General features: G+C 43.6%; 2 protein-coding genes across 7 annotated transcripts in view; one reads left to right on the top strand and one right to left on the bottom strand.

The window, feature by feature from the left end:
• DNAI7 (dynein axonemal intermediate chain 7) overlaps nucleotides 1-23,154 on the bottom strand; it is a 278,992-nt gene that overhangs the window by 240,565 nt on the left and 15,273 nt on the right. The window lies entirely within an intron of this gene.
• The window catches only part of USP6NL (USP6 N-terminal like), a 145,115-nt gene continuing 125,885 nt past the window's right edge, over nucleotides 3,925-23,154 (top strand). Inside the window, exons 1-2 of one of the 6 annotated variants that reach the window (XM_081209937.1) lie at nucleotides 3,925-4,033; nucleotides 15,434-15,523. In XM_081209937.1, coding sequence (XP_081066063.1) covers nucleotides 15,520-15,523 — 4 coding nt within the window. In that variant the 5' untranslated portion in view covers nucleotides 3,925-4,033; nucleotides 15,434-15,519. The other 5 variants (XM_081209934.1, XM_081209936.1, XM_081209939.1 and 2 more) reach the window with 5 other exon arrangements.

The following is a 23,154-nucleotide window of genomic DNA, read 5'->3' as shown; positions in this document are numbered from 1 at the left end:
TCTCCCATCCAATTTGAAATCACACCAGACCCTGCTTAGCTTTGCAAATGTGCTAGCAGTTTTATTGCTGCACCACTAGGAAGCTATGGGCCACTTGAGGATCGCCAAGGGTCTTGGCAGACCTCTTAATCATAATGCAAGGGTGTCCAAACTCTTTTCAAAGAGGGCCAGATTTGATGAAGTGAAGGGCCGTGAAGGCCAACCAAAGTTGTTGACCTTTTTTTAACCCAAAGTTGTTGAGGTTTTTATTTTTAGGATTTTACCCCCCAAAATAAACTGCCACTGGAGCCGGATTAGGCCACCAAAATGGACATGCCTGTAACTTAATGGGTTTCCTGTCTGCTGTAGCAATTGTAATGGGATGTGCTAGATGCCGTATGCATTTTTATTGCTTCTCTTATTTCCTGCGTATTTCCTGCACAGTAAAGGACAGTATAAGAAATGAAAGAAGCCAATAAAAATCACAATTAAAAATCAACATGAATATTTTATGTGACAGGCGTGCTGTCCCCCGTCTTCCAGCACAAGAACCACACGCATCTCTCAGAGCACCTGAACGAAGCTCACGGACCACCACTCACCAGCTGATAAAGGGCAAGGTCATTCCCACTAGGCGCTGCTTTTCTGCCAGCACATGCAGGAAGCTAGCTGTCAGCCTTCCCTTATTTTTGCGGGAAATTCCCTTATTCCAGAGCCGTTTCCCGTTGCTTCCCGCTGCTATCCCGGATTGTTAGATATCCCATAGACTGTCCCTGGGACAGGTGAGGCTGCTGATCCCTTATTTTCAAATCGGAAAGTTGACAGCTATGGCAGGAAGTGCACCAGCAAAGTAGTCTCCCCCCCCCCAACCTTGTGGGTCAGCTTTGACGTTCAGAACTTCTGCAGGGTCAATTTGGCCAATGAATCATCATGATGTCAGATAATTGACAGGTGAGCGGCTCCCCTTGCCTGTCAAAGTGGGCCTGAGGGTTGCATGGCACCAGCAGGCCAATAATGTTTCCCACTACAGTGAGGAGGAGGTGAGCCCCCTTAAGAGAGTAGGGACAGGGCATAAGTCCCTCCCCCGAATCTGGGGCTGGCACTAGTAATTTATAGCAGAATCCTATGAACGTTTACTCAGAAGTTAGAACCACTGTGTTCAATGGGGCTTTCAATATGTTTGCATGTATGAGTGTTGCTGCGTGCAAGGGCCTTGTACGCACTTTTTTGACATCCCCTTCCCCAGGTACGAAGGGACGTGGATGGCGCTGTGGGTTAAACCACAGAGCCTAGGACTTGCCGATCAGAAGGTCGGCGGTTCGAATCCCCGCAACGGGGTGAGCTCCCATTGTTCGGTCCCTGCTCCTGCCAACCTAGCAGTCTGAACCCACGTCAAAGTGCAAGTAGATAAATAGGTACCACTCCGGCGGGAAGGTAAACGGCGTTTCTGTGCGCTGCTCTGGTTTGCCAGAAGCGGCTTAGTCATGCTGGCCACATGACCCAGAAGCTGTACACCGGCTCCCTTGGCCAGTAAAGTGAGATGAGCGCCGCAACCCCAGAGTCGGCCATGACTGGACCTAATGGTCAGGGGTCCCTTTACCTTTACCTCCCCAAGTACGCACACCCGCATGCTATAAAGACAAACAGAAAAGATTACAAACCTCAGCTTGAAACAAAGTTCATGCAGGGTTGTAACTTTACAGTGCAGCCCTATACATATCTACTCATTTAACAGTTTTTATCTGTTTTTCAATATCTTAGACATAAATTGCCTTGAGACAGTGTTTTAGAAAGCAATTAAGAAGTCTAATAAATAGTGTGCTAGAGTAAACCCCACCGGGGATTGTTCCCAGATAAGTGGGTACGGGATTGAATGGCAGCCCTAAAAACCTACATTTTAAACTGGATCTCTTGTATCATCTCGGAAGAAAGGCACGCCGTGTTCAGCAGTGATTATTCCTGCTGGGTGCTGCAGTAAGAGGGTAGGTAGGCGTGTAACCCATGCTGTTACCTTCATTAAGATCAGAAACTTGCTTTTCTGAGAAAGAAGCCAGTTTGGACGAGGAGACAGAAGGGCACCACAGGAGTTTAGAGGCCTGGATGCTTGTTTTAAGCCTGCTTTCGAGAGTTAACAGGTGGCTCCAGGTCCCTTATCTACCACCAGACATTGTTGTGGTATGCAACAGAGAATGCCTGAAAAGAACAATGAGGTTATCCCCCCTTCCTGCTGAAACAAGCTCCCCTCTCCACTTTCCCCCAGAACTAGGAGAGGCACGAAAAGAGCAGAGCAGAGCAGAAATTGGCTGCACGCAGGCACAGTCTCCAATTGCTTTGGAAAAGCCCTGGGGTGGCTGGGACTTAGGCAGCAGACCTTCAGACGAGTTGCTGTGCTCATTAGGCCTGACAATCCTGTGCATATCGTGTTTTTGCTAATAGTTAACTCCAACTTGCACAGTGTGATTTACTGCTGGCTCACTCCTGACATTGATGTCTATTTAGTGAGCCATCATATTTTACATACATAGATGTTAAGTTTATACTAAAGACATATATGTTTAGTTTATACATTATTTGTTGCTTAGGTTTTCTTCATTTGATGCGCTAGTGTGGCACCCATGGCACAGATTGTTTAGAGCGGCAACAGCTATACTTTGGAATTCCCTGCCTATTGATATCAAGGAGGCTCCTTCGCTGTGTTCTTTTCGGTGTCTGCTAAAAACATTTTTGTTTAGCCAAGCATACACGGATGCTTAGAAATGCTGGTATGCCTTCTTACCTGTTTTAGTATTTTAACTTGTTTTATGTTTTAAACTAGGGACGCAGGTGGCGCTGTGGGTTAAACCACAGAGCCTAGGACTTGCCGATCAGAAGGTCGGCGGTTCGAATCCCCACAACTGGGTGAGCTCCTGTTGCTCAGTCCCTGCTTCTGCCAACCTAGCAGTTCAAAAGCACGTCAAAGTGCAAGTAGATAAATAGGGACCGCTCCGGCGGGAAGGTAAACGGCGTTTCCATGAGCTGCTCTGGTTTGCCAGAAGTGGCTTAGTCATGCTGGCCACATGACCCAGAAGCTGTACGCCGGCTCCCTCGGCCAGTAAAGTGAGATGAGCGCCGCAACCCCAGAGTTGGCCACGACTGGACCTAATGGTCAGGGGTCCTTTTACCTTTACGTTTTAAACTATCACCACAATTTTAACATTGATTTTATTGTTTTTAACTTCTTTGCAAACAGTTTCAAGGTGGTTGCTGTTTTCAAACATTCAAGTGGGGTATAAACAAACAAACAGTGCAACCGTGGATGGGAAGGTCCCCTGTCCGTATCAGACTGAACCTGCCTGCGAACTGGTGAAGTGTGGTTTGCAAGAAGTTGGCAGCATTTAAAACTGCATAGCCTTCACACAAGGCAAGGCACGATGATGATGATGATGATGATAAAAATAATAATAATAATAATAATAATAATAATAATAATAATAATAATAATAATAATAATAATAATAATATAACAACAACAACAACAACAACAACAACAACAACAACAACAATTTATTTGTACACTGCCCGTCTGGCTGGGTCTCCCCAGCCATTAAAAATACATTAAACGATGTCGGGGGGGGGGGGACAGCTTTGGAGCGGGTGGGAAACTGCTGTCCTAAGACAGGCAGAGATACCCGCTGCCTAACCAGCGGTGGGGTAAAACCCGCTTTGCTCCTTGAGCCTGAAATAGAATCCTCGCTCCATTCGACCCCTCCCACCCCGAGGTGGGAGGAGCCCAGCCTCGCTTTCGCCCCAAGATGGCGGCGCCATTGAAAAAGCCCTATGCGGGCGGCCCTTTTTCCCCCGTGACGTCACGACGCCCGGCGTCCCATAAGAGGAAAAGGGGCGGAGCCTCTGCGCCCGAGCCTCGTTCCGGTGTCAAGATGGCGCCGGGCCTGGGATCGCCCTATGCGCTTGCCACGGGGCGGCGCGCGGGGCTCGGCAGAGGAGGAGCCGCCGCCGCCGCAGCCTCCTGTCCGGAACGCGGCGGGCGGGGGGAGCGTTGCCATGGCAGCGAAGAGTAGGTGTCACACCGGGCCACTTCCTGGTTGGAGGCCAACGTCCCGGGCACTCAGCTGTGGCGGTTGGGGGGGGGCGGGGGAGGAGGCGGCAACGGCGGCGGCGGCACGAGGCCCCGGAAGGAGCGCTGAGGTAAATTGAAGGGAGAAGGGAGCGGAGGCTGGGCTTGTGGGGAGGGGGCGCCCGGCCCTTCGTGGACCCCCCTCGGCTGTGGCGGGGCCCCTCCATGCTGAGGGCGAGAGGAGAGCCAGGCCTCGAGGCCTTCCTTGAGGGAAAGGTGGGCTGTTCCATTCTCCCCCAGAGGGGTGGGCGGGCCGGGAGTTTGGCTCACTCCAAATCCACCTCGCGTGTGGTGGGTTTTCCCGTGGAGCTGAGGGCGTGTTGGATTAGTGTTGTGGGGGGGGGCGGGGGCGTCTCTTCCTGGACTTTCCCCCTCCTTCTCCTCTGGGGCCCTTTGCAGCTCGAGGGGACAAAGGGGAAGCTCTCCCCCTCCCCACTTCCATTCATGGTGTGTCGACTATGGGATGGGGGGGAGAGTCATGGGGGGGGGAGCGAAATGCCAGGGTTTTTCCTTTGTATGGGAAGTGGGGGGGGTGGTAGTAGGAAGCCGCCAGACACCCCAGTTTCGACTCTCTTGGAGGAGGATGCTGGGTTGGGGGGGGCGGGAAGGAGGAGTTTTCCGGAGGGGGGAGCTAGAGGGTGTGGGGAGGTTTCTTCGTTCATTAAGGTAAGGGGTGTGTGTGTTTAGGAGAGGGGGAAATAACTGCAGACACAGCAGAGTGAAGGTGGTTTGGAGGTGGTGTGGGAGCAGGAGAGGAAAAAAAGGATTTTTGCTGCTGAATCCTGTGCATTATTTGCTCAGAAGTAAGTCTTGCTATTTCCAATGTGTGTGTTTTAACTTCTAAGTAAGCATGCCTAGCATTGTAGACTGCAAAAGGATTGCTGCGGAAGTTCTGAAAAGTGGAGAGGATCTGAATGGTCCCTGGGAGTCTGTGAGCCTTTGATGTGGGGAGCTGAAGCTTATGGTGGATTACATATAGGGACTCTTAATTTGATTGACTCCGTATGTGTGTATACGTTTTTTAATGCCCACAGTTCAGTAAGACGTTTTGCCATCTCTAACAACAAGCAATACCGCAGTTAAAAGCAGAAACTTGAAATGTTTGCCCCTTTTGGTGATATAAAACTTTTGGGAAGGAAAGAAGTTTCTCATAATTTGTGCCTCTGTTGTAAAAGTCTTGGACCTCTATGCCATGTATTGATATGGGGTTTGGGTAGTGGAAAGAATCTTGTATTGGGCACAAAAGACTCTGAACCAATTCTGTTGGTATCTCTCTCTCTTCTTTGAGTGGGTTGATGTTAGAAAGTTATCAACCTAGCAGCCTTGAGGGGGGAGTGAGGTCCACCTGCTCCGGCACATTGGTACTCTTAATACAAAAGTCCTCCAAAAGCAGCTTTGCTCCCTCCGCCTTGAATGGTCACTTACGGAAGCTATGGCTGTTGAATTGTAAAGTTCCTTCCTTGATCGGGTCCTTTGGGAGCTGAACCAAAACCACTGACATTTGCTGTTTGGCTGAATGGCTGGTCCAGACAGTAATTGAAGAGAGCTGCTGTATTCTATTACCGATCCCCTCAGGATTGCTTTCTTTGTTGAAAAGTTTGGAGCAGTTTATTAGAGCAACTGGACTGTCAATTTTATATTGTGTGGCGGTGGAATTGAAGTGCATTGTGTAGTGTATAGTTTAACAAAGAACTCTTTTCAGCCTGGTCCTGTTTTATTCAGAACTTTTATTCAGAGTTTGGTCAGAGCTTTTTGCCAAGTCAGGCTGAAATCTTCTGCATATTGTACTGAAACTGAGAACACAGTGGGAGTTGCTTTTCAGTAAACATGTGTAGGATCTGGCTGCAAGACTGTATAATATTGCAGCCTTTGTATAGTTACTTTGAATTGTTATTTAAATGATAGCTGCCCTAACCTGATGCACTTCATTTTTCTCCTTGTTGGACAATACCTGTGACCTTTTGGCAACTACGGGAAAGCTGTTTGTCAAGTGATTCTTTGATGTGTAAATTCACTGAAACTGTGAATGAGGATGAGGGTGTGTCCTGGTGAATATTTGATCTGTGATTCTATTCCTTGCCTCACTTGTCAGTACTGCAGGAAAGGTTGTTAAATCTTAGGAAGTGTTTTGCTTTTGTTGTAACTTGGAGCACTTCTTGGATGGTAATGGTGGAAAATTTAAACTGTTAAGTTGCAGGATAGCTGCCTGCCTTATTCTCTTGTGTTTTGTACTCTTTCGCTGAAGACTGTTAAATTAACTCACTGCTTGAAATTTGAACTGAGGGCAACAGCAAGCTTCTCTGTTTTATAGAATTATCTCCAAATTGACAGCTCATTGGTCTGTTGATTAGGAGAATTAGGGTTTGTACACTCATGTCCCGAGGAAGTATTTTGAGACTGAAACTGTGACAATAACATGTTTGTGTTTGTATCTAAAAGAAGCCAGCCAGATATAATGCAAGTTGGAGTTGTGCCAAAATGGAGTAGTTGCTCAGGAAAAGGCATTGTCGGCAATTTTCTTCTTGTTATATTGTGTTTGGCTAAGCATGGATTATCATACCCTGAACTCTGCTTGTGCTGCAATTTATTGAAGCGCAAACTTCCCGCAGCTTGTGTTACTGACTGCAGAAGCCATGTTCTTTTTAAAGGCCACAGACCTCTATGTTCATGGAAGTAACCTTTGAGTCTTAGGGGCTTGTCTCCAAGTAAACATGCATATGATCAGCTTGAAAGTCTGATTTCACAATAAAAATATGTATAAAAGCAGATTGCTATCTTTTATAATTCTGAAGATAATGCTTAAAAAAATGTGTGGGCAACTCCTGGTGAACTCTGAGAGGTGGCTGAATTAGCAGGCTCGGTTTCAGTGTCCTGCATAGTTCTGGCCCTCTCTGTATAACTAGTAGAGGCACCAAAATTTATACAGAGTAGTGTAAAAATGCAGAATGAAGTGTTATTTTGGGTGAATTTAGTGGGGTTTTTGGTAGAGTCATTCTTGCAGTGGTAGAGCAAGACTTTGAAAAGATGCTATGAACATTTATATGCTGCCCTATAACTGCAGGCCTCAGGGTGGTTCACAGGATAAAATCAGAAACATAAAACCACAATATACAGAATCAAAATAAAAACAACAACCCAGTAACTCCCCCCCCCCCATTTCAGGGGGGCATAGAATGTCAATTAGCCCAGCTAAAAAGAGTTAAGACACTTAAAAACACTTTGTAACTAAGGAAATGGTAAAACGTGCATCTTGGTGACTGGACATGAGAGGCTCAGTATGGCTGGCCTAGGAGTTATTTCTTGCTAAGTGGCTTCACCCATGCTAAAATAGCACCTGTCCTCATACTAGGTGGAGTTGTAATTAGAATGGAATTTCTAATAACTATAGTAGCCAAAGCTTGCAAAGGAGCACATTTTTAGCATCGTATGATTATCTAAAAACTCTCACAACACTTATGTCTGTGTCAAAATTACAGTGCAGGAGAGACATGGTACTGTAAATGCTGATGCAGAGATCAGGTCTTGTGTGGTATCTCTAACAAATCCTTCCAGACCGTGACTGGAGTGTGTGAAAGAGCAGCTTGGTTCTTGGATAACACACACCTCTCTGTCAAAGCACTTGTTGTAGGTCATTGATAGACAGTAGCAGCCCAGAGGGGAGTGTGCTGCAGGTCAAGTATGAGAGCCATTTTATACATCCAGAATTCTGTAGTGAAACCTTTATTGAATGCTATTGCTGCAGGCTGACGGTTATATACTTGATTGTACCTTGGAAGATTTTTGGGGTAGGGGGGTTAAGTTGAAGGATTTCATCACAGGTAGAAATGTGACATGTCAAAGAGAAGGCAAAGTTGAACAACCAAGAACCAGCTCCCCTGTCAAAGTGGACTCTGGTGGGCTTCCTTGGCTGGCTTAAGTACTTGTGCCAAGTAGCAACTGTTCAGTGATCTGGAGGAGGCAGTGAACTTCCCAGCAGTTTAATTTCTCATAGATACCTGGGGCAGTGTTGTGGGGATCCTGGTAATTAAAAGTCAGGCAGTTCACAGACCCAGGTGCCTGCTGTGCGGGGTGGGGACAAGGACCGGCATCAGTGGTGGGCTCTGACACCTGCTGGAGGATGCCAGGTGCTAGTCCTGGCTCAGCATTTCCTCAACCTGCTCGTTTAGAAAATCCAAGTAGATTTATAGATGGGAAAATATTCTTGCATGGATTAACCCACCTTCAAGCCTCACTTTTTGGGATTCTGACAAAACTCCACTACTTGATTTTGCTGAATGTATAAAATGGCCTTGGTAGGTGCTGCTGTATAGTTGCATCATGGGTTAGTCACTTGAGCTGTAGATAAACATACCAGTCATATCTGCCACTTGTACCATGATTTCTGCAGCTCAGTAATGTGGCTAAATTACTGTTCTCATGTAAATCAACTGTCTTTTAAGTCCATGGTGGCAGGGCATTGGCTGTTTACAATAACTTTGTCTTAAAGTCCTTTGTTTTTCACTGAAAATCCCCTTATCATAAAAAGAAGTGGGTGCCACTGAAGCCTCTTGGAAAAGAAATGTACACTTTGCTCTTTGTTTTGAAGGCGTTTTCTGATGCCTTTCGACAGAATTGACAGCGTTCAAGGCCACTAACGACTTAAAAGCACCATATTGCAGCAGTAGCAGTAAAACGGCAGATATGAAATGTGCACCCAATAATAAAAGTTGGCTGTAAACACCTAAGTGCCTGTATTTGCAAAACACAATGAGATCCTGGAAGTAAAATGTTGGTAAAGCTTTTGTAACAAATGCTACAGAGTGACAAGTTCAAAGGCTGGTGGAACAGAATGTGTGGAGTAGAATTTTCGTAGGTGCTGCCTGACTTTGCTTGGAATTTACAGATTTAATCTCAGGTGGAGACAAGGTCCAGAGCAGATATGCCTCCTCCCACTTCTAATGAGTGTGCATGCTAAGGTACACTGTTAGTTGCTTGATTGCTGCCAGTTAAAAAGGAAATTCACCTCACCTGTGTGCAATATCTGGACATGTAACATGGCCCCTAGAAGACCCCTGGTTCTAGCTCTGATTCACACATTACACTCGTTACAAGTAAGAAGCATAGATTCTACTTCCTCATACAATGACTTTCCCCCTCCAACCTCCTCTTTGTCTTTCAGGAAAGCTCTGAATGTCTGCCACAGAAACACAGGATTTTGCTGGGGGTTCTGTGGTTGTTCTAAACACACTCACTTTATGCTGGGCACTCACCAGACATGTTGTGCATCGCTGATGCTATGCATGGACCGGACATTTTCTAGGATGCACTTAACGCTTGGATATGGTAGTCTGGAAAAGAGATAATTAAGAAGTGATATGATAAACTAGCTTTAAATATCTGAAGGGCTATGGCATATAGGTAATAGAGCAAATGTGTTTTCTGTTGCTCCAGAGGGCTGGGTATAAATCATCGGGTTCAAATGACAAGTCAAAGGATTTAGACTGAAAATTAGGTAGACCTTGCTGGTTGTAAAAGCTGTTTGACAGAGGGACTTAGAAGGTGGGATGCCCTTCTTCATTAGAGGTTTTTAAGCAGAGGCCTGCACTGGCAAATCGTTGGACTAGCTGCCCTCCTAACTCTATGCCTCTGTGATCTTACCATATTGCAGGAAGATACCAGTCATAAGGAGACAAACAATCTTCAGAGAAGCTTGTCTGTTATCATTGATCTTTTTACTGAGGAAACCCTGATAGATTTCCCTAGAGCCCAGTTTGAAAACCGCTGCCCTAGCATGTGGGATAGTTATGAGTGTACCATGGAAACCTGCTCCCAGGAACCACAGATATTTGCCCAATGCACATTTGCAGGTTATGCACAGGGCCAAAACATTTTGCTGCCTGAGGTAGAACAGCAAATGGTGCTGTTGTTGACCCAGTTGTTTTGGCCCCTGAGTCAGAAAATGCTAAATTCAGTAACTAACAATTCCTTCCTTTTCATGGCACTCAAAACCAGCTGCTTGAGGCAGACACCTCAGTCTTCCTAATGGTAGGGCTGGTGTTGCATGAGGTAAAAAAATGGTGTGCGGTGTGTAACTTGCATGTTACATGTTAACTGCAGGTGAATGCTGAACTTCATATGCTGTTGTGAGAAGCATCCCTTAGGAAGCACCTAAGTGACAGTGTTGCTTCTGTGAGCCAATTATGTAATAATTGTAATTAGCCATAGTAAATAGTTCAGAGAAGTGAAAGTTGCCTTCAGAGGATAACATAGTCGAGTCAAAAGATCACCATTATAATCAAGTGCATCATTTAAAACATTTATCTTTGATTAGGCAGTGTGTTGAGTTGCAGGAGCTTAGTGAGGAGTTGTTTCACTTAGGGAATTGACAGAATTGATAGTTTTCATGATTTCTTCCAACTTCCACATGAAATATTTTGTTTCACGTACACCAGATGTGATAGCCCTAGCCGAAAAATGACCAGATTTTATTATTTGTGTTCTCCAGACAGTGATTCAAGAGTGCTATGTATATTTTGCTGCATAAACTGGCCCATTCATGCATAGTCAATTTCCATAATGAGCTGGGCACCATCTAGTGATTGCTGCTTCACTGTTACGAGAGTGAGTATAGGTATTGCATGCAAAATACATGTATTTATGGGTGGCATATAAAATACAGTGATGTTGTGGGAGTACCTGTTAGGGGGAGCACCGTCCTCTTGACTTTGGAACATCACTTGGGCCTCAGAATGGGGCAAGGCATTCTTTCAGTCTCATCCTTGGTCTCTGCTTCTAGGTACCCGGCTGAGCTCCAGAGAAATCCTCTTTTGCTTTACCACCTCACCCCAGATGACACCAGCTTCCTGCTGTCCCCATAGATCCCTCATGACTACCCTATTCTGTGAGGCTCGGATTTTTTTTTTTAAAAAAGAATATAAATGAAATAATAAAGAATATGCTATATTGTCAACTCATTTAAAATATGGCAGTGTACAATAAAACAACCAAAACGTGAAATGCAGAACAGATGACCAACAATCAATCACATTAATTCTCTAAAAATTCTTGGTGAAACAAACATTTTTAGCAGGTGGTAAAATGTCAGTGTTGTGGGTGCCTGTCTGGGACCACACTCCTTTATATTCCCCTGCAGTGGGAGGGTCTGCATTCTCATTTTCATGATTATTATCCATAATCACCACTACAAAGTAAGACTTTTGGTGTCCTGTTTAATAGCTTTGGTGTCTGAAATATTATTTTACAAGCTCTGCTGTTCTGGGGAATTAAATTCCCTTTCACATTTCCTTGTAGCCATTTTGGTGAGTTGTGAGGGAATGCAAGCTGCTTAAAAAGCTGTACAGATTTTTCATCTACAGTTTGGGTAGGACCTGAACCAATGCATTAATGTTACAAGAAAGGAGCTTTTGTGGGTTCCTTCCAACTACAATTCTACGAGTTAACTGGTTCCATCTTTTTCTCCCTAGCTTCAGCAGTGGGGCCACCTCTGAAAAACCGATGGCAGAATTTTTATACTGCAGCTTGGGCATGCTTTTCTTGTGAACAAAACAGTGGGGAAATATTCTACCCTATTTTGATAAAATATGGTGGGCTAGTGGCAGGGGAGAGAAATATTTTTTTCAGGGTGTGAGAATACCATAGTGTTGGTGCTCTCTTTCCTAAGCAAGAAAACAAAAGAGGGAAGTGTACTGAAAGTGCTCTGAAAAGTTGGTTTCATAAAAAGTTTTCCTTCATCAAAGGCAATCTAAAACACTTACAAAAAAATACAAATATGCTAACAGCTCTTTAAAACCTTTTAAAACGTCTTAACAAATGAAGTTAAGCCGTCCTTTTCTATCTTTTCTATCTTTAAACTCATATCTATAAAACAGAAAGCTCTCGCTAGTATAAATCAGACTAATGGTTATGACAAAGTCTTACTGTGAGCCCACTTATATATGGGGAGTTACAAATAGACTTTTACAGAAAGTGCAAATAACAGGGGAGGGGAAGCTTTTAAGTTGTTACAAATTATTATTGCCTTCAAATGCAATTGGCATGAGCAACAGACTGGGGAGGGACATTTTGAGAACCCCTTTCTCCTTTCTTTTCTTGCAATCATTGTTTGGCTTCCCTTGTTTCGGTTTTTGCTTGAATTTCTCCTATGACAGTAGCAGTTCCTTTGATAGGTTTTGCAACTGATTAACCAGGAAGCTGCCTTTGTAGAAAAATCCGGAGGCTTTCCAGCTTTCTTTCTTGGATTTACTCTGGATCTGCAACTGGATCTGCAAATGTTATGTTCAGTCACATTTTAAGGAAGTTGGATAATTACTTTCTCTCTCATCTTATCCTGCCTAAGCCTTAAGGAATCAGGGAAGAGAGGCACTGCATGGAATTAGCTCACTAGATTTGCACAGATGGCAGTATTGTGGTCAGTTTGTAGAAAAATACCAAATTACTGAATATTTCTTACAGCAGCAATTCAAAAATGGACATACTCGGCATACAGTAAGCCCACAACTTATGCAGGGTTTACGCTTTGGGAATAGCATCTAAAGCCAAAATTGCATATAGCCAAAGCACATTGGGTTCAGTGGTGGGTGGGATAGCCAAAGTCATTTTTCACAGAACCCCACCCCCTTTATATTTTATTTTTTTGCCGTGCACTTAAAGCTGAATGCACACAAGTTAAATGTGCAAATGTTGTGGGCTTACTGTACCACTGAGTTGCCATTTAAGATGGCACTCATACTATGAGTAAGGAAGAGTTATTATCTTTTGTGTGTGTGACAATATGTGTGTATGCATGTGGGGAGCAAAGTGAATTGGGGCTGCTCACCCTGCAATGGCCATGAGTTGATTTTGAGCTGGCTGCTTCTCCTTTCTCTGTGTTGGAACAATGTGGGATAGTGTATAGGACAGGGGTCAGCAAACGTTTTCAGGAGGGGCTGACTGTCCCTCAGACCTTGTGGGGGGGGGTCGGACCCCCCTCCCAAAAGGACACCCCGCTGCCACTCAAGCCGACACCACCTCATCTTCGGTAGTGTCGTTGTTGTCCTCTGCCTCGGCGAGGTGTCCACGGGGCACACAGCCCATGCTGCTGGCCTGTGCGGCAGAGGCAGCCTCCCTGCCACCGCCGCTTCCTCGCGCTCGGCTTTTGGTCATGCATGGCCACCCAGAGCTTCCTGCAGCCAATCCAAAGCCGCGCCACTTTCACCACCCACCGAGAGGCACCCATGGCTTCGGATTGGCTGCAGGAGCTTCCTGCAGCCAATCCGAAGCTGTGCCAGTGTTGCGGAAGTCAGTCCCCGCACGGCGAGGCCTCTGCGCCACACTGGTTTAGCACGTGGACTGACCGAGTGGGCAGCAGGGTCCGCGGGCCGGATTTACGGGCCCAGTGGTCTGCATCTGGCCCCCAGGCCGTAGTTTGCCGACCCCTGGTATAGGACATACTTGTTGAACAGAAAATGGTGTGGGGGCAGGGAGAGAACCATTTCTTCTCCTCTATCGTAGGAGGAGTTTGTCAATGATTTTTCAGGACTTGATATTAGCACTGCAGTATTGCAACACCCCTCTCTCTTCTTTAGCAAGTGACATCAGCAGCAACTGTGCTTTTCAACTTGACCATCGTCCTACATCCTTTGCAAAACCTCAGGCCTAGTGTAGCTGTGATAAAAATTGAGGAAGGATGTAAGGAGAAAAATCTGACTTAGGTCTAGTATAGGCATTATTTTTTAATTAATGGTAATCATGTTCCTCATTTAAGCTTTGCCTTTATCTTTCTCATGTCAAGTCATAAGCACAAGGCACACTGCCTAGCCCGGAAGTAAACACTGCAGTCAGTGCACTAATGATCTCTCTGACTGAGAGAGACAAATACAATTGCAGCTGGGAACTCTTCCGGGGTTTAATTGGTGAACATGAAGGCACATGTCTGGCTATGGATTATTAACAAAGATTGGATTGTTAACAGATGACTGGAGAATGAGCATACTTTACTTACCTGTTAAAGTCTCACGAAGCTCTGCATATTGCTTTTGATGGTTGTGCCGCATAAACATTTACTAGGAGTTTGTTAAAAAAGAGAGAGACAATATTAGGCTAACCTGCTTTGGGTGAATGTGGGTGCAGGCCTGCAGCTGGAAATCTTGTTTGTGGAGGAGAGCAAATGGCAAAGGGGAATTGCAAGTCAGTACAATACAGCAACAGCCTCAGTACAGGTAGACATCTCATAACTAATTTTAATAAAACAAAACTTATAAGAAATGTGTGTCAGTCAATCATTCTTTGCACTTACTGGTTAGAATATGGAGTAAGAGCTGGTTTTCTTCTTCCTGAAGCATAAAAGAGGATGTGACTTCTGACGAGAGAGATCTGCAGCTTACTTCAAGGAGGGACTAATCCTGTGAGAAAAGGATTGTGAGCTAGTTGCTTAGCCACAGGACGGCATAACGTATGCTCCTGTAAAGAAATGGTTTGTGTCATTATTTATTTTGGACACTTCCGTGCCATTTTTAAGGTGACCACACCATAAAGTGATTTACACAACACATCAGTAAATTATGATTATTCTCTCTCACTCTCTCTCTCTCTGAAGGCTTTTTTTAGAGATGGCTAAATTTTGTATCCATCCGCAGCTAGGAAAACCTGGTACCATGTGGCAGTTACAGCAGGGGGAGCGTCTCTGCTAGATTACAGAAAGTCTCACCCTCCCAGCTCTCTTCTTCTCCTTAGTGGGTTTTAGGGGTGGTTTTGGGAAATGAGATGTTAACAGTCCTCAGCCCAGCCATGGTATTTTTGCTTCTGCTGTTATTAAATAGAATGGCCATCAGGAAAACCTGTCGCCTCCTGTTTCATCTTGTGCATGTACATCTTACAAATATAGTTATGTTGTTCCTAGCTTGAGGTTAACTTCTCTTCATTTCCTTCTTGGTGAGCATTTGGAATAGAATATTTCATTGTCTCTTTAGTGTAGCAATGTATGTAAATTAAAGTGAAAACTAGGGAAGGGGAAAGCCTTCCCCGGGTGAGGGGAAGGCCAGACCTCTGGTGATATGGTCAGGGAGTGGGTGTGGGAATGCTAAAAGATTTATTTGCTAAGATTATTGTGCTTAGACTTACTGTTAGTGTGTTTTTACTCCCTGTCAATAAAGCAGTTCTAAAAATATGTTGAGTATAAAGATGGATGAATATATTTCATTCCTATGGGAGTGATAATAACTTGAGAACTAGCTCCTTCCTGCCCCCATAGGTCTTGAAAATCTGCTGCAAGAGTTAGATTTGCTGATAAAAGTAGTAAATGTAATAGCATGAATAAATTCTGTCACTAATAATACCTTTCTTGTTTTCCCTCCCTTTGGCTAGGACATGTATACCTCTGAGAAATCTTCTTGGACAAGATACCTTAGTTTAAGACCTGTTTGGGACCATATGCAAAGAGGCTACCAGTCATGAGTAAGTAAATGTTCTCCAGAGCCCAGAATTTCAAACAGCATTTTAAGTCTTTAGCTTTTAAGAGCAAACTTCTGCCTCTACTATAGTGAATGTAAGTGCCTCTGTCACAGCAATCAGTAAGTGAAGCTTGGCTGTTTTGACTGCCCCCTGTTTTTGGTTGTTTGAATTGTGCAGAAGACTCTCTGGGTGGGTTGTGCCCCAAGCCCCATTGGGATTAATGTCAGCTGAGCTGGCTCAGTAATTGTATGGGATGGCAACAATTTCCAGAGCATCGTTGAGTACTGAGCATGTTGCCTGCATGTGGGATGATACACTTTTCCGGTTTTTAAAATAAATGTTGCTTTCTTTTGGAGCGATGTTTGAAGTTGTCTCATGAAAGTTAAGAAATGTTTTGGTAGGCCAGAGTAACTTATATGTGATTAGGATATTGTTAGGGCATGTGTTTCACGGGTCATTTCACTTCACTGTTGTATGTATCTCAAACATACACATTAATGGTCAATTAACCGGGTCAATTAACTGAGTCAATTACTATGGTTTTGCAAACTTTTCTTGTCATAGGGTCTTTTCCAACACATGTTGTATCTCTAATGGCGTAGGAGTTGCTGTAGTGTGGCTGCTTTTCTTGGTTTGTTAATAATCAGAAATCTGTAGTCAAGTGAGAGGAGTCTCTGCTGTAACTTCTTCCTTAACCAGAAAGTTCTTGGTAGGGATGATGGTTCATGGGAATGAGCTGCTGTGTGAAGTCATTTAACATTACCTAACAAGTAGCATAAGAAGGGAACATGCTGTAATCTCAATCTCTCTCTCTCTCTCTCTCTCTCTCTCTCTCTCTCTCTCTCTGTGTGTGTGTGTGTACGTACATGTACATGTCTATGTCTATGTATGTGTGAGCATCTGACCATCCAGATGTTGCTGAACTTCAACTCCCATCAACCCCAGTAGCATGAACAGTGATCAAGGATGCTGGAAGTTATAATTCAGCAATATCTGGATGGCTGCAGGTTCCCCATCCATGCCAGAGTGGCTTCCAAGCTGCTGAAAGGAATATCAGAGAAAACCTTACTGTTCCTGATGCATTGATATGACATCTACTTAACAAGAAACAGACTAAATAAGTAGTCTATTGTTAGGTAGGTTTTTCTTTCCCTCTGGTCCTTCAGTTCTAGCTGGTAGCCATATACCATCTCTTGTTGTCCAGGATGTAGTAGCCTGCAAGTGAATGCTGCTTGGAGTCTGCAGGGGTAGTGCATATGTTCTCTAACTGGCATACCAGTACAGAAGAATTGCATTACACCTTGCTGTGAATTAAGTTTTTGGAGGATGTATGATTTTCAGTTGAGAAGAAGCAGGTTACTTCTGTGTCCAGCCTGGGTTGGTAGATGTTGGAAGGGAGCCTCTATCTAGCTTGCTGTTTTTAAGAGTCTGAAGCATGGCTGCCCTGTGAGAAGGAAAATAATATGCAACATGCAAATGGAATTATGACAATCATGGATTATTTGCTGCTTGTAACGATAAGACAAATAGTGGCCAAACAGAGATCGTCTTTGGTACAAACCACAGAAAGAACCCAAAGGAAAATAGGGAATAGGAGGCACTGCTAATCTTGGGGATCGAAAGCAAAAATACCCCAAGCCTGGTTTGCTTTCTGTTGAAGAATAGAATTTCACCCTCATCAACCCAAAGTGCTCTGTGACCTTTTTGTTTAAAACAATACTCTTAAGATTGCGTAGGGACTTTGTAGGCATAGCTCCTTCATGGAAAGGTCAACCACTAATACATTGTTATCACTGTTTTTGCAGACACAGAAACACAGCCTGCAACAAATTGTCTGGCAGTCTGCTTTGCGGACTAATTATATAGCACTTGGAAATTTCAATAACTTTTTGGACTGTAAATTAAAGTGTTAACAGCAAACTGTTAGACAGAAGATGAATAATGCAGCAGCAAAACTGTTTCCAATGCTGGCCGTGACATTGTTCATGAATGTCTTTTCTAAGATAGCAATACAAAAATAGGGGAGATAAATGTTGCAAGAACTAGCGCTATCTATTACCTGCCAGCACTGAGAGCTTGACACTGCTTAGGCCTGGTTTGCACATTGCAGCTCCTAGTTGTGTTGATCATACAGACATAATGCTAAACCGTGTTTAACACTAGCCATGATTTGGTGTGTTTTTTTTTTTTTGCTAGTTCCAACCAGTAGAAGCTGACCCATTAGTGTTAATAGGCCACTGCTACTCCAATCCCAGTCTACTCTCAGCCAGCCCCTACCTGTCTGCGTTCCTACTTACTACCAGTCTAGGAATGATTCTGTTTTTCAGCTTCCTTGCTTTCTTTTTTTAGTCTCAGTGTTGCCCTTGGGGAAAGCAGCAGGGAGGAAGATAGGGGCAAAATTAGAATCATTTCCCTCTGCTTGTTGGCGGCTTTGGCTTCATCTACCAGTTTCAGTGGATACCAGCCACCTCTGGATCCAACATACCTTGAATCTGTGACTAAGCTAAACCCTTCCCTTGGAGGACATGTATTTATACCAGTGAGACCTGATATTTTGCCTTGCAAGCTGGGAGGTTGGAGAATTGCTGAAATTGCCCAGAATGGCTTGCTTGGTAGAGGTGGGACAACTAGCCACAGTCAATGGAAGCCATGGCTTGCAAACTCATTTCAAACCGTTGTTTCACATCCTGAATTTGCAGCAAATTCTTAACCGCAAAAGAATCTGCAGCAAATTCTTAACTATAGTTTAGGTAGTTAAATGTCTCTCTTAACCATAGTTAAGGATGGTTACCACAATGTTTTTACTGAGGCATTTGGTGATGGAGGTAGGGGAGGCAGCAGTGATTCTACCATGTTAGTTTCATCCTGTTGGTCTGCCAACACTGCCTCTTGTAGAATAGCTGTGGCTTGATGTGAATGTGGGCCTAATGGTGAATTTATACAGTCAGTAGCTGTGATGATACCAAACAGAGATGACTACATATCTGTGCTTGGTAATGTTTTGGGGACAGTCTCCTTCCTCAGTGGATGGAAAATATTGGTGCTCCTACATGTGCTGCTGCTCATTTGCTGTGTCGCTCTCTGGCTCTGGAAGCCTAGGCAAGTGGTTTGCTGAGTGAAGCTATAGCTGTTGCCTTGCCTGGCTCCCCTCACTGCATCCTGCTATGCTATTCAGTCATAGGTAGGATCGTTTGGTTCTTTGGCTTTCTCTCTGGGCTGCATTCTCTCCCTTTACCTGTAATCTTTGCTGCTGGCAGCCTCTACTGGTGGTGTAAACCTGACTCTCCCCAGGCCTCAAAGTTCTGAATGACAGATGATACTGCTTATAGGAAGACCTATCTACATTTCAGTATATCAAGGCTCAAGTCTTATTGGGGCTGAGGCCTCTGCGGTATAGCCTGATTTTTTACCTTCTGCTGTCATATGAGTGGTTCAGTCAAGCTTCACAAAGCCTTGACTCAACACAGAAGTATTGGGTTCAACACTACCACATAATGTAGTTGCTGCTTACTAACAGCTCTTTATGCTTCCAAAACTTACTTTCCCTCCAGCCCCTCCTAGAAAACTAATCTGTCCCTGTTTGGTTCCTGCATTAATTTTCAAAACCCTCAAGCGCCTAGAGAGTCACGTACCTGAAAGTCTGCCTATTCCCAAGGAAGTTCTCTGGGTGGCCTATTCTGAGGCTCAATCCCTAACTGTGAAAATTCCTCCAGAGGGAGATCTACCTGTCACCACCTCTATTGCTAAGATTCCTCAGTCCCCGGGTTTTTGTAGGTTAGTTTATTTATGGTTTGGTATTGTGCTCTTTGGTTTGGCCTGTGGAGCTGGCTTTTCAGAAGTTCCATTACTGATGTTTACTCTGTTGCTGCTTTGTATTCTGTGATTTATTATTAAGCTGCCTTGAGTGTTAGTCTGCAGAATGGTGATGCATAGGGTTTTTCTCCCTAAATATTTTTGTAAAGAAAAAGTACAAAAGCTGATGTGCAAGAACATGGGAACTGGTCTTTAAAAATTGGAGCCTATACAAGCGTAGCAATAATGGTGCCTTTGGAGCATTATACTCTCCAAATGTCAAGCCTCCTAATTACAGTTCAGTCAGAATATTTGTACTGCCTCCAAAAGGGAAAAAAAGGAAGTCTATAACTGAAAAGTTCTGACTTAACTCTCCATTTTAGTCCATGGGGCAGCCTCGAGCTAATTGCTGTCTTGTGCTGACTATATAGCAGAGAAAACAGTTGCTTGACCCAGTAAATATAGGAAGTGTTTCCTATGGGCAGAAATAAGAAGAAAATTGAATTAAATTAACAAAACAAAAAAACAAAAACAAAAATCATAGGTAGCTATATTGGTTTATTAGAAAATTCAACAGTCTCAGTAGGGTAATGCCTTTATTAGGACCAACAAAAATGTCACAAAGTATTGAGCTCATTATTGTATGAGATTTTAGTTAGAAGTATTACTCTACTGTGGGGTTTGGATCTGAATTATATAACAGTAATTTCCCCCCTTTTATGCCATGTTGCTGGTTAAGTGAAACTCACTATAATTACACCTATTGTAGCAAATAATTGTATTAATAACACCAGAATTGGTTTCTTGGTAGTCGTGATTTTCCAACCTGCTGCTTCCAAGGAATGCTATCTAATTTGACTTGTCTGCCTTAAAAACCCAGCTTGTTGCTGAGGATTCTGGGGACCGTGGATAAGATACTTGTTGCAGCCACCTTCCTAAAACTGAACAAGTTGACTCTGGATGGGAGACCAGCTGGGAAACTTATGTATGTCACCTTGAGCTCTACAGAAGAAAGGCAAGATGTAAGTGTAATCTAGGGTGTACATTTGTTTCATATGTGGCACCGATCATAACTACATAAGAAAAGCAGTAACTACTGTTGTTAATGACTTTTAAAACATTTATTTAGTCCCCTTCTGTTAAAGAATGCAGGACGGGATGGGTCTTTGCCCAGCGAAATTAGAATGTATATTCTGGTGAACAAGACAAGAATATGAAAGTTGATAATGAGGGCTATAAATGTGTAGCTCAAAAATGGTCATCTCTAGGGATGCTCAGTAGTAGACAGCAGGCTCCTCATGCCGCTCATTAGACAGTTCCAAGGACTGGGTAGCTGGTGGTGTGAAAGACCTTTTGCTTGAGGTCCTGGAAAATCACTGTCAGTCAGCATAGGCTAGACAGTACAGTGGTACCTCGGGTTAAGAACTTAATTCGTTCTGTTCTTAACCTGAAACTGTTCTTAACCTGAAGACTACTTTAGCTAATGGGGCCTCCTGCCGCCGCCGCTGCGCCGCCGCTGCATGATTTCTGTTCTCATATTGAAGCAAAGTTATTAACCCGAGGTACTATTTCTGGGTTAGCGGAGTCTGTAACCTGAAGCGTATGTAACCTGAAGCGTATGTAACCTGAAGCGTATGTAACCCGAGGTACCACTGTAGTGGGCTGGATGAACAAGTAGTCTGATCTGGGGTTTTCCTACTCCCACTGCATGGTGTTTAGCGAGCACTTGCTACATAGATTGGGCCCATGAGATTCTGAGTTACCATACCTCCACTATGATCCCCAGCAGTTGTAACAATGATGCAGAGATTTGCAGTCTGATGGTCCTGATGAAGTCTGTGTTGTGTTGTTTTTGTTACTATGTTGTGCATTTTGTGTTTTTATATTGTCAATCACATTGATACTGTCAATCACATTTAAAAATAATAATAACAGCCAGGGAATGAATAGCCACGTTGTGTGTGTAAATACATGGGTTGTGCAGAACAGGCTGAACATGCCCTCCTCCTGAGATGAATAATTAATGGACCCACAGTTATCTTCAAATTTCAAATGCTTATCTCTTGGTTCTTGTATTAGAACACTATGTGAAATGTCTTGTAGCTATTTTTAGCTCTGGTAATTGATTTTCAGTTGAACCTTTTCTGTGACTTTTCTGTGTTTATGTCCTTTCTGATTGGGGACAACAACATTGATTTAGAAGAGCAGGTGAAAGTTCTGGGGGGAATTGGTACCATGATTCAAGCAATTTCAAAAGGATTCAGGTACCAGCTGTGGACTTTCTCTGAGAAAAGATAAAAAATTTAAACAATAGAGCCTGTGCATAGTCTGTTTTGACAGGAGTTCTAAAATTATCATTTGCAAATGTTTAAATCGGTGACATGGGGCAGAAAATTTTCTAGAACATTTTCCAGTACAGTACTTGATTTTTCTGCAGAGACGTTTGTTGCAAAAAGTCATTAGTGACAATGAATGGATGCCAACTGCAAATAATGATATTAGGCAAGCTTGGCGTTTAGCTTTGTTTACCAAATGCAAGTAAAGCAAACATGCTAAATTAGATCACTCTCCAGAGCATCAGAACATTTCCCCATGCAAATTACCCCGCACAAACTACCAATTTTCTGGGAAAACCACACCGCTGGTTTCTGTATTATGTATCAATGCGCCAGTGGTTTGGGATTCTAGTTTCATGTACCAGCTATACTATTGGCAATCCTATTGGAATGCCTTTTTAAAAACTATAATACAAGGATGAGGAATCTGCGGGCCTTCAGATGTTGCTGAACTACAGATGCCCATTAGTGGTGCCATTAGCTCTGCGGGAAAAGGTTGAGCTAACAATGTAGCAGCAGTAATAAATATTACCAGAAAGGCATATAGTAGATTCAAAACGATAATAGCTTGTAAACGAAGCGGTGGGCACACCTGAATAGTAGTAATGTGTTCTATAGCCTTTTAGGTAGCAATTTTATTCCTGCTGACCTTTTTAGGCTGTTTTAATTTTCTTTTTAAGTACTTACATTTTTTTGTAAGCGCATATGAATATAACATTTGTAAGATCAAGTCAAGGTACAGTGGACCCTCCAGATACAAACTTAATTCATTCCAGGGGTTCGTACGTATGCTGAAAAGTCTTCAAGTTGAGGCACCGCTTCTGCACATGTGCACATGGCAAAACCCAGAAGTATACACTTCCAGGTTTGCCATGTTCGCAACCCGAAAGTTATGTGACCCGAAGGTACCACTGTATATAAATTCTTATGATAGATATTGTTAGGGAATGACTTCTTCCGTCTGCCTTTCGATTGCTAGTGTAGTACGGGACTGCTTGTTACCAAGAGCTTTTTTTAAAATAGTGGATTTGAATTTGCCACAGTAAGAAGCTTGTTGAATACAGTTAGTCATCCAGGGGTCATTTACCTTTACCTTTTTAGTTCAATCTGATGTTGCAGTGGCCCTTTGAAGGCCCTGTTCGGCCCTTCGACATCACACTCCCTTCTCCATGGGCAAGGACTTCATAGACTTTCTTAGACTTTGCAGTGTCTTGGGTGGTGACTAGAGATGTTTGTTTTCCTCTCCTTTATATGTATGTTGAACTCCCTGCAGTGTGCTAAGCAAACATCCATTAGAACTGCAATCCCAGGATTGTAATGTGTCACAGAGAATTATTTAGCTATTGCAAACTTCAAGACTTAGGAACACATTTATAATAATAATAAAAAAAAATTATTTATATCCTACCCTCCTTGGCCAAAGCTGGGCTCAGAGCGACTAATGTCATACAAGTAAGACAATGCATAAAAACAAGTGATCAGTAAATTAAGATACATCCCACAAGT

The sequence above is a fragment of the Podarcis bocagei genome (genome assembly GCF_964188305.1).
Source record: "Podarcis bocagei genome assembly, chromosome: 10".
Classification (NCBI taxonomy): domain Eukaryota; kingdom Metazoa; phylum Chordata; class Lepidosauria; order Squamata; family Lacertidae; genus Podarcis; species Podarcis bocagei.
The sequence above is the reverse complement of the archived record's forward strand: the minus strand, read 5'-3'. Positions and strand labels throughout refer to the sequence as shown.